At 42.3% G+C, this 11,717-nt stretch overlaps 2 protein-coding genes across 3 annotated transcripts; both read left to right on the forward strand.

Annotated features, from left to right (window-relative positions):
- Positions 1–1,903: 1,903 nt before the first annotated feature.
- Positions 1,904–6,162, forward strand: spty2d1 (SPT2 chromatin protein domain containing 1). 2 transcript variants are annotated; one of them, XM_070829988.1, is made up of 7 exons: positions 1,904–2,093; positions 2,224–2,421; positions 2,770–2,884; positions 2,986–4,605; positions 5,563–5,719; positions 5,828–5,905; positions 6,028–6,162. In XM_070829988.1, the coding sequence occupies exons 2-7, from the start codon at positions 2,359–2,361 to the stop codon at positions 6,119–6,121; spliced, it is 2,127 nt and encodes a 708-aa protein (XP_070686089.1). In that variant the 5' UTR covers positions 1,904–2,093; positions 2,224–2,358; the 3' UTR covers positions 6,122–6,162. The 2 variants fall into 2 exon arrangements, with proteins under 2 accessions (XP_070686089.1, XP_070686090.1); XM_070829989.1 differs by having other exon boundaries at positions 1,904–2,044.
- Positions 6,163–6,308: 146 nt separating this feature from the next.
- uevld (UEV and lactate/malate dehyrogenase domains) lies at positions 6,309–11,700 on the forward strand. Its single transcript, XM_070829990.1, has 12 exons — positions 6,309–7,217; positions 7,867–7,951; positions 8,041–8,106; positions 8,191–8,354; positions 8,449–8,590; positions 8,679–8,773; positions 8,895–9,000; positions 9,334–9,504; positions 9,607–9,771; positions 10,000–10,087; positions 10,335–10,458; positions 10,734–11,700. The coding sequence occupies exons 1-12, from the start codon at positions 7,176–7,178 to the stop codon at positions 10,896–10,898; spliced, it is 1,413 nt and encodes a 470-aa protein (XP_070686091.1). The 5' UTR covers positions 6,309–7,175; the 3' UTR covers positions 10,899–11,700.
- Positions 11,701–11,717: the final 17 nt, after the last annotated feature.

The following is an 11,717-nucleotide window of genomic DNA, read 5'->3' on the forward strand; positions in this document are numbered from 1 at the left end:
GGAGCCAGTCTCCTGTTTACATATCGGAGCAGATGGCCTTTATTTACATTTTACAGAGATGGAGCTCGTTGGTAACATTTGTTATTTCTGATGGTGCACTTTGGTAATGGATCAGATCACGTATTAGAAATTAGACAATAAAACCTGCCAAACATCTCCGTGAAGTCCAACTGTTGGAACCCAGTGAAATACATTTATTGGGAGGTGCATAATTAACACAGAGTGTGGTCTGATTTCTCCTCAGTGTGAGCTTTTGATTCAGCACCAGTTCTTTGGATATTAGAGCTCTTCGCTCTGGTTTTCTCAGATTAGGCATTATTGAAATGTATTCTTCCAAATCTCATGATAACTGCATAAAATGTTACACACGTATCAAAAACTCAATTCAATTTGGAATATTGGACGTAAGCTGTTAAAAAGATGAGTTTACACTGAGCTGAATGGAATTATCATGGCCCACAGTGTGTGTGAGTCAGTGTGAATATAACCCTGTGGTACAGTATTACACGCAATGTTGCTGTTCATCATTTCTTTTTTTTACCTTGATCTCTTTTTTCCTTTCCATTTACAATCTCTCTTTTAAGTTGCTTTTTTCTTCCTTTTTTTGGTAGTTGTATGGTCAGTGCAAAGTCAATCAAACTGGGGCCTTGAGTCACTAACACAAACATCATGTAAGACTGAATAGAATCAAATACACCAAAAAGGTTAGAGATACACAAACACACGCGACAAACAAAGTCAGGAGTGATACACTATTTACCTATTGATTGATATCGTACAAAAACACCACACTTCATAGAAGTTTTATGCGTTTTAGCAGCAGTTTTGTCTCTGTCGCTCCCAAACTAGGGGAGAGGACCCATATGTGGGTGCAACAATCAGCAATGAAAAGTAAAAGTTTCACTCAATTACTTTTAATTTTGAAGTACTTGTACGTTATTTGAGTATTTCATTTATGTGCTACTTTGATCTTTTACTTCATTACATTTCAGACAAAAATATTTTGGATACTTAAATTACAGTAATTAAAGTTCATCTCATGAATTATGATGCAATATTTATATCAAAACAGGCCAATGAGTTTTAAGATTACAATCATGTGGAGTAGCTACACTGAAATACTTTGTTGTGTCAGTGCTGTATTAATGTAAAATAACATGACTACAAATCCCAAAAGGGACTTTTTACATAGTGCTTTTATATTTTTATATAACATTTACAGTAAGTACTTCCACCGCTGGGTTATGAATTCTGGTATAGGCCAGCTATTTGTTACTTGCCTCAGACTAATATAATTATGTATTTGAGCAAAATGTTGATTTGACGAGGAAATAATCACTAGAAATACCACAGGAACTGGCTTTAGTGACACCTCGTTTCTGGAGCGTTTGTGATAAGTGAAATATTGACAATGTTAGCGACATCATGTGGCGCATCGGTGTCAAAAAAATTTCTTGGACGGATATTACGTACACAAACCATAAAGCGGAAGTGACTGTCACACATAAAAGTCGGCATATATTTTAACAACGGAGCGGATTAAAGTAAAATTGCAGTGAATAAAGGTGAAGTGACAAAAAACTGTTAGCTTTAAACCCATAATATTCACTGATGAACATTAATCAAGCTAGTGGCCTATTAATCTCTGTTAAAATGTGGTCTAGATCAGTTTACTTTTACACATGGTTTGTTAGAGATGGCAATTCTTTAATGTGTTTAATTTAAACAATTCCACATCAGAGCTACTTTTGTTTATCGTGTCAAATGCATCCTACCATCGTCAAATAATACATCCAGGACCGAACCGTGCATATCGGCCTTCATGTGTTCGCTGACGCCGCGTATTTTGCGAAGACGGAAGTACGCACAAGGGAGTCCTCTCACTTCCTCAGAGCACTCTTTGGACCCTTTAGTAATCCAGTCTTTCTCGCCGTTAGTCTCCACTAACACCCGGCGTTTGTTGTTATTGCTGAGCTTTTAGTGTTTCTTCCTTTCTGTAGGCTTTGATTAAACGTCTCTTTTTGATGGATTTGGCTTTAGTTCGGTGTGTTATATCTGTTCGTCTTTCAGGCTTCTTGGTTGGCTAATGTTAGGTTAGTTAACTTACGCTAGCATGTGCTAACGTGAGCTAATAAAGTAAAGCACCGTTAACTGTTTTATACAGGAGCAGTTTTTTTCTTCTCATGGACTGTGTTTGACGAGGTGCTTCTCTTTCATAACCAGGCGCCGTTTGGTAACGCTAAACCCGATTTAACCTACACATTTGTCAGCTAAATGCTAACGGTAGCACTCAGCACTGCCGTCTGAGTTTTGCTTGATTCGTTTCCAACCAGCCAGCTTGCATCACCTGCTGCCAAAATGATGGATTTTGACAATATATTGGACATCGCCACGCAAAACCAGGGCGGGGGCGGACCACAGGTAAGTTAAAGACTGTTACTTGCACTCAATTTTCTTAGGCCACACAGTAAAATGAGTCTTTGTGGGTTAACCTTGTGAGCACACAAATGCCAGCTCATCTGTGACTGAGGGTCTGATAATGCAGCTAGCTGCTAGCTTCCACCCTCATGACACTCTCTGCTAGGTTATAAAGACTAATATCTGTCTGTCACGTCTTCAGATGACCAATCTATGGTGATCTTTAGCCTGATAAATGCTATTTTATCTCCCTACAACTGAGACATGTGCCCACTGTAAATGGTAGAGTGCTGTGAATCTGCTCCATGTTGAGAAGGCTTGTTCATGTATTATGTGTCCCTCACTGATCAGAAGAGATACAGTTTACAAGCTGGACCACCCAAAAAGGACCCAAAGTCGAAAGGTGTAAATCCTGCTGCTGTGCAGGCGCTCCTGAAGAAGCAGCAATGTGACAGCAAAAAGAAAGGTAACAATAACACAAATCATGGTAAATAATTGGAATGTGTGAGTTATATACATATTGTTGATTTAAAAAATAAAATAAAAATGTATCTTTTTCTTTTTAAGAATCTCAAAGAAAGAAACAGATGGACGAACTACAAGCCAAGAGGGTTGAGTTGAAGTCGGACCGTAAAGCACGAGCCATGGCTTCCAGAACTAAGGACAATTTCAGAGGCTATAATGGCATCCCAGTGTTAGAGCTTCCGAAGAAGAGGAGATCAAAACATGACATGCAGGACGAAACGTCAACAGATATGGAAAGATTTAGGAATAACTCACTTGACCCAGAGGATGACGAGGATAATTATGAGTATGAACAGACAGATTCAGAGTCAGATGAGGAGCCAGAGCCGCTGAGACCAGGGAAAGTCACAAGTTTTAGTGGGGGTGGTGGTAGTAGTAGTAGCGGCAGCAAGCCCTCCTCTAAAAAACCCAGTGGGCCACCCAAGCCTGGTCCTCCGCCCATGAACTTTGCAGATTTGCTTAAATTGGCAGAGAAGAAGCAGTTTGAGCCAGTTGACCTAAAACCCAAGGTGTCGAAGAAGGAGGAAAGGCTGCGCACAGCTGAGGAGATAAAGGAAATGGAGATGGAGCGCAAGGCTAAGAGACAAGACAGAGACCGAGACTCAAAGCCAGAGAGAGAGAGGGACAGCAAGTCTCAGTCTAGTTCCAGTTCAACAAGAAAAGGCACTTTGGAGAAGGAGCAAAAGAACTGCAAATCACAAAAGAACTGCTTAGAAAAGCCAAGTCTGCCCTCTGGGTCAGGGAGGAAGTCCCAAATACTGGCTAATGATAAAGGCCACTCCTCTTCCAAGTCCACTGTCAATGACAGAGAAAGGGACAGACCCAAGACATCTCACAGTGATAGAGACAGATCCAAACCTAGTCCATCTGGTGCCATAAATAGGAAAGTTCCTTCGAAAGCTACATCATCTCAGGTTTCAGCCAAACAAGGGGCCCCCAAGCTCTCATCTAGCCACAAATCCAGCACCTCAAGTGACCTTAGCTCCAAAAAAGAAAGCTCATCATTACTTCAAGGAAGAGCTTCAGGTATTCCTGGGACCAGGCCATCTGGTACAGGTGCAACAGGCCAAAAATCTCAACATGGGATCTCCCAACAGACCAGGCCCATTCAGGGTAGCTCACTGAAGCAAGGACCTACATCCGGAGGCCACAAGTCTGGAAAGGGAGAACCACTACGGCCCGGAATTAATTCTGCAGTAAAATCAAGTGGTAGTCCAGGGATGAGACCTCCTTCAGGTGGTCCTCCAAAGGCAGGGAGCCAGCCTCAGGCAAGGTCTGGAGCCACTGCTCAGGCAAAAGCTGGCAGTGTCCCACAGGCTAGGCCTGGTGGGAGGGCCATGCAGGGTCACCCTGGAGGTAGTGGATCCAGACCCTCAGGGACGGGACCTGGTCGGCCGGGTAGTGGAGGACCAGTACCCGGACGGCAGACTGGCAGCTCTGGATCAGGACCTGGAAGACCTAAGTGCACTGTGGTGTCAGAGACCATCTCATCCAAGAATTTTGGTGGACCCAGACCAGGAGTCCCTCCTCGGCCAGGCATGCAGCAGAGACCAGGCATGCAGCCCAGACCAGGCATGCCATCTAGGGGAGGAATGCCACCCAGACCAGGAATGCCACCCAGACCAGGAATGCCACCCAGACCCATGATGAACAGACCACCAGGTAAGAACCAGAGAGAGGATGATGGTGTGATATTACCATAGAAATTGTTTGAGGACACATTTCAGTAGTAGCACAGTATTGAAAAGTCCCAAAGCTTGCACAGTTAAAGCTACCAACAAGGATAAAATTACATTTACATTAACAGTAATTTTATTGAAATATAAAAATGTTATAAATAAAACAACAGCATGCAGTAAGGATACATGAAATGAAGCCTCAATGACTCAGGCAGATGTGCTTTCAAATGAAACCAGTACAGTCAGTGTTGTGAAATCTGTAGTCACAGCTTGAAAAGAGTAAGCCCTTCTCTACTGTAGTATTTGGCTCACACTCTTAAGCGGTGCCACCTAGAAGAGAGCATAGCGTCTTGCTAAAGCACGTGGTCGATCACAGCTGGTCGTCATGAGAAGTGAAAAGGTAACTTTTTGTTCGAGTGAAATCACTTGATGCTGTCAGGTAGCATTGCCTTCACTGTGTGCTCAGCATACACCCATATCAATTTCATGGTACAGTATACTATTATATACACAACAAAGAAGATATAAAACACATTTCAGTTCATAACACATGCCCCATTAGCAACACATTAAAATATAATATAATATAATATAACAGGCCCTGGCATTTTGTAAACAGCCTGAAATGACACAATCAGTCCTACAGGGCAAAGGGTTTGTTTGTCAAAGTAAATAAAGTGTGTCAGCAACACCCAGCAGCCTTTGTCGTTATTCCTGGGTCAGAGTGCGCCGATCTTTCTAACACAGATGTACAAAACATCACTTCACTTTCATTAACCCTTTACCATGAAATTGACTTTGGTAAACTCAATAATTCCCCATGTAAGACCAAGTGTGTTTATACATGTGTTCCTACATTGTGTTTATGTTCACGTGTAGCTCAAGGGCAAAAGCCAACAACCTTGCACATTGAAAATGAATTTTTGCATCGATTATCCAGGTCCAATGTTGCCACCTATCACGTCTGCATACAAGAGGAAGTACGAGGACGAAGATGAGTATGATTCAGAAATGGACGATTTTATCGATGATGAAGGCGACGATCAAGATGAAATTTCCAGGCACATAAAGGAAATCTTCGGCTATGATCGGGCCAGGTAAGTGTCGGCCCCGCATGCTCTTGTCACAAGTCATTTTGCTGTATTGTAAACGAAATTCTGCATGGGGGAAAAAAAACAAATTTGCTTTTGCATTTTGCTTTTCAGATACAAGGATGAGAGTGACTATGCACTTAAATTCATGGAGAGCAGCTGGAGAGATCTGCAGAAAGAGGAGGCCAGAAGGTACGATGAAAATACACCTCACAGTCATTAACTCAATGTGTACTTTTTGTCCCGAGAACTGTGGTGTGTGTACCCCCTTTACATAATGTCTTTTTCTGTATATCTGTGCTTTGCTACTTCAGCTTGAAACTGGCAGTGCAAGAGGATCTGGAGGAGCAGAAAAGAGAGGAAGAGGAGCTGAACAGGAAAAATGCCAAGAGGAAAAAGAAAAACTGAAGCCCCTTTGCCATTGGCAAGAATTGAAAAAAACAAAACAACCTGTGAGCTGTGGGGCTCAACACATGGAGCCCAGTAACTGTGTCCATCTTGGCTTTCTTTCTGCTTCTCTCTCTGTGTTTGGACAAAAACTGAGTGGAGTAGCATGCGACATTGGCTCAAAAAGAAGAAAAGCAGAGAATTTTAGTCAAAGACAGAATATGCACAAATCGTCCCGGCGTTAGGCCGATAGGATGTGACAAAAAGTTCTCTTTTTCCCTCTTATATTATTTATTTCCTCCACTGAGTGCAGAGTTTACACTGGCAGCAGTCCCAATTTCTAAGGAACTGAATTGCAAAGAGAACTATAAATATGAAAGAGTGTGATTTTTTTTTTTCTTTTCTTTTAGACTAACAATGACATACAGTGTCAAGTGTTGATAACATGCTATTTTTGAGCAGAAATTCTTGCATATTTTTCCAAACAATCTTTGATTGTAAAGTCAATCGAATATGCAGAAACATTGCCACTTCATGTGTTGTGTTTCACTTTAAAAGGATTTGAGAGAAATGATTGCATAAAGGGTTTTATTTAATTGTCTAGTTTTATGTCAATGTTTTCTCAAAAGTATGATGATCTTAGTAATATATGCAGAACTTAGTTTTCTACTACAAATGTTACCTGTAGGAGATTGTATGATTTTTGGATATATTTTTCCCGTATGTCGTGTGGAATAATGTTAAATTTGGTTTTTAAAAAGCTAATCATTTTTGTTGAAAGAAACAAAGCCTACAAAGTTGTCTGTAACCACAAACTGTGAAGTGCAAGGGGACCCAATAGCAGCTTTAACGTCAACATCAGCTGTGTTGTATTCGTGCGTGCCTTTTCTTCCCTCTTGGCTTGCCGTACTTGACGGAGTGACGTACAGAGTGGGCGGGACCAGCCGCCTCGCGTAGCTACTCCTGAAAGTTTGCGGAAGTTTGTCTTCACAGCTTCCCAGAGTTCAAGTCAACTGTCAACAGGGTGAAACCAGAAAGACGCGTCATTTTTTTTGTTGTTGTTACACTTAAATAGATGGACCTCCGTTCAGAGACAGTCCAGCGGATTCTCTCCAAGGTTAGTTACTCTGAAGATGAGCAGCTTTGAAAACTTAAATGAGTCGCTACAGTGAAAGTATCGGTGTTAGCATAACACAGCAGCCCATGTGAGCTGCTGCCAAGTGGTTGAACCGGCTCAGTAACTTAACATGTCCAGGAAAAACTCCATTAAGACGGAAATAGAGTAGCTTATGATATAATGTAAGACCAAAAAGAACTAGTTAGCATTTCCACGAGGAAATCTGGTGATAAGCCTCCTCTGATGAATACAAAATCACAGTTTGTCACATCTGTGCTTCATAGTCCATAGCTGACCTTACAGCCAAAGTCAATTACAGACTGTCCAAAGGATATCCGCTGAAAGCTGATTCGCCGCCCGTCTGTCATCCTCATTCAATAACTGATTTAGAGTTGATCATATGTATTTCCAGTGTCGGGACAGGGCAGTTAATTTGAATGTGTTGTGGGAAAAATAAAATCCTGAATGATCTACTCAACCCCCTTACTCATTTTGTTGTATAGTTTTATTGAGCCTTGATTGATTGTTGGATGGGTCTTCATTTTAATGCTATAACATCAGTAAGACATGCTTATACAGGCAAAAATCAAATGAATCAAATATACACGCCACAGATTAGTCTGTTTTTTTTTTTACCTTTGGATATTAGTACAAATTCCACGATGTTCTTGTCGGGGAGCTGAAGAAAATCCACAACATCTACCCTGGGATGAAACCGTCCACGGGCACATACAGTGAGTTTTTCTTGGAAACACACTTCATTCATCCTTTGCAGACCTTTACACCTCTACATGCATCAACCTCTGTCTCTTGTCAATTTCAGCATTTAGTGACGGCACCCAAAAGGATCTCCTGAAACTAACTGGTAACATCCCTGTCCAGTATGAAGGTAAGGCTGACCTCTGACCCCGCTGCTGTCCAAAGATTTGGACTTATCATGTGAGTGTACTCATGACAGTGTCTCTATCTTAAGGCCGCTCCTACAACTTCCCCATTCAGCTGTGGCTGATGGACTCATTCCCCTTCGCTCCCCCCATATGCCTCCTGAGACCAACCCCTAACATGGTCATCAGAGAGAGCAAGCATGTCGATGCTCGGGGTCGAGTCTACCTGCCGGGGCTGCACAACTGGGATTATGTAAGGTTTTCTGCTTTCTAGGTGAAGTTTAAAATAGCACAGAAGGAGGTGGTCTTATCAGTTTGGCTGCTGTGTTTTTCTTGCTCTGTAACAGCCCAAGTCATCTGTGGTGGGACTTCTGGGTGAGATGACCGGCAAGTTTGAGGAGGATCCTCCATTGTCGGCAAAAACCACTGGAGACAATAAAGACCCCCATGAGCTTCTGGCTTTTGTCTCTAATCTTCAGATAAATGACGGTGTGTCACTTTGTATGCTGCTTTGCTGTTGATGATCAATAATTAGATAACTGTATGCTATTGTGAGCTCAACCCATGTCTGTTTCAGGTGGAATCAGACATCATGATCTACCGATCAACAAAGTGTCAGTTATCGGGGGAGGAGATTTGGGAATGGCAACAGCGATGAGCATTTTATCGAAGGTAATCGCCTTTTCATATCATAAAGCAGGGATTTGAATTGATACTGTATATTTGACCAATTTGAATGAAAACATCAGATTTTAATACCTTAAATGCTGATTTTCTTCTCATTTTCATCCAGTGCAAAGTGGACAAACTCATTTTCATTGACGTCGCTGAGAGTTCCACTAAGGGTGGCAGTACAGATCTAGAGATTTTCAGCCTGCCCAAGGTTGAGGTATCCAGAGGTATGCCCCTTTCTGCACCGTCACACAGCAATGTGGAAGTGCCATCATCACTGATGTCATCGTTTCAAAGGTGGCCGGCCAGCATTGTGCTTAGGGAGGCTGTTCTTCATGATTCGCCTCTGCGGCAGCAAGCATTCACAGGATGCCAACCAGCTGCTGCTCTGTAGCTGCCCCTGAACTTTGACCTGTTGGAGGGATTTTAGATTAAACAGGAGCTCACGTAGTGTTTGCGGCCAGAAACAACACTTTAAGCTTTAGCTGCTTTTCTACAAAGTTTGCTGTTACAAGCGTACAGGAGTTTATTATTGATGACTCTCCATTTCTTCTTCTTAGATATGTCGGCCTCTGCAGGCTCCAGGGTTGTCGTGGTGACTGCGAACGCGTGGAGCAGCGAGCAATCGTATGTAAGTGTGGTTCAGACTAACGTTAACCTGTACAGAGGAATCATCCCGAATCTGGCTCGCCTCAGCCCCAACGCAGTCATGCTCATCGCTTCACAACCAGGTAGGCGCTGGAGACAAAGACGCTCCCTCTAAGGAATGGTCCCCTCTGCTCATTAACCCTTTATGTGTCGTCAACTCCGTTCTCTTCTCTGTCCCATTTCAGTGGACATCATGGCCCATGTCGCCTGGAGGCAGAGCGGCCTGCCTCCGACACGGGTGATCGGGGCAGGTTGTAATCTGGACTCGGAACGACTCGGTCACATTCTGGATATTAACCTGAACACTCACAGACCAGCCTGGGTCATAGGAGAACTTTCAGACAACAAAGGTGAGCCAGAAAGGATCGACTAGATATTCACATGAAGGCCTTGTGTAGCATTAGGTCTCACTAAACATGTCCACATATTACCTCAGCACACAAACCACCCATCTCCTCATTCAATGTAATGCTGCCCTGCCTGCTAACAAAATACATTCTTTCCATTCTCAAGACTTTTAAAGGTGGTTTTTGTAAATTACACACACGACTGAGCTTGTCAGTGTTTTTGTTTTGCAGTTCCAGTGATGAGCAACACTGGGCTGAGCTCCAGCGTGCAGCCAGAGATCTCAGCAGGATCCAGCTCTACCAAACCACTGTTGGATAGGTACTGGCATGAACTAATATGATCCATAGTGAAGGATTTAGAATTTGTAGGTGAATAAACTGCATCTGAAATTAAGATATAATGAAATAAAGATCTCCACAGGGGAAATTCTGATGATTTTGGACTCAGGTGCTGTTTAAGGAAGTTTTATGTATTTAGATTTGGACTGGAATAGGAAATGTAACATTACAGGTGCTGAACAATCAGAATTTTTAAAAATGTATAAAGGTTTTTCTGATGCTTGTAGGGCATTTGATATGATGAAGAATCGAGGCCAGCGGTCGTGGTCCGTGGGTCTGTCCGTTGCTGACATCACAAACAGTGTCCTGACGGATAAGAAGAAGACCCACTCTGTCTCCACACTGGCTCAGGTACAACCACCACCACAGCGTCTGGTATCCAGAGTGCATGAAGCTATGTTTGTCTCAGTCCTTCTATGTGAAATCATATCACCTCAAACAAAAAGAGTTTAGAATTTTACTTTTTGGGGTTTTTTTTTGATGAAAGTTAAGCTCACTGTTATGATATCAAATGAGTTGTAGCTTGTGTCTTTTACCTAGAGGACAAGCTGTATTCAGTTTAAACACTGTAATTGAGGTTTGATTGTAGGCGTCACAGGTTCATCTACATTCTTTGTTTGTTTTAGGGGTGGGGCGGCATAGGCGCAGAGGTGTTCCTCAGCCTGCCGTGCATCATGGGATCAGGCGGCTCCACACGCTTGGCTGGAGTGTCGCTGGGACAGGAGGAAGACTCCAAACTGAGGGACAGCGTCGCCTCCCTTTCCAACCTCATGAGTCAGCTCAGGATATGAAGGATATGATTGTACTCCCAGTTGTGGCTTGGGCGACCAGTTTGGGAGTAGCAGCTGCTAACTGTTGCATGGCAGTTTTCCAAATAGCTCGCCCTCAGCAGATGGACTGTGCCTGTGCTGGGGTTGAATGCAGTTTCATTTGGCCATTTGCACTGGAACTTTGACATTACAGACAAAATTGCTGCCTTGAATATGTCTAATTTAATCATAAGCTTTACTTCTGCATTGTTGTTGTTGTTGGATAGTATGTTAACGATGGGGCAAAAAGAAATCTGAAATCAGCATGCACAGGTTGCATTTTTGTATGAATTCACAACTGAGAAGTCACTTTTTGTCTCACGCCAAATTTGCAATTTGGAACATGAGTGCACTGTTATATTTTTCTAAAGCCATGAAATTCTATGAGAGAGCATCTGAAGGATAGCTAATAGTGATAGTTTGTAGTTTCGAAGAACTATATTTTTGTCAGTAACAGCCCAAGTTGAAGTTGGCTACTTTTACTAAAAGGTATGTAATGATGTAATTGTTATTTTTTTCTACTAACCCATTCCTTAATTCTTTTGAAGAAATCCAGGGTGTTGGCTGTTAAAGTCTGAGGTATGTATATTATATGCAGAACAGGGAACTTGTGATACATGAAGTTCAGCTCGTTTATTTTAAAGGCCTTATTTACTGACCTGTGCCTTTACAGCCTTTTACAGCATATTTAAATTGCCTTTTACCTTGTATAAAATACTTGGCACAGCTAGAACCTAAGACATGTACAATAACACTACACAACTTTATGTGAGTGCAATAAATATGAAACCAAATGTGGAT

Source organism: Pempheris klunzingeri, chromosome 5, assembly GCF_042242105.1.
Source record: "Pempheris klunzingeri isolate RE-2024b chromosome 5, fPemKlu1.hap1, whole genome shotgun sequence".
Taxonomy (NCBI): Eukaryota; Metazoa; Chordata; class Actinopteri; order Acropomatiformes; family Pempheridae; genus Pempheris; species Pempheris klunzingeri.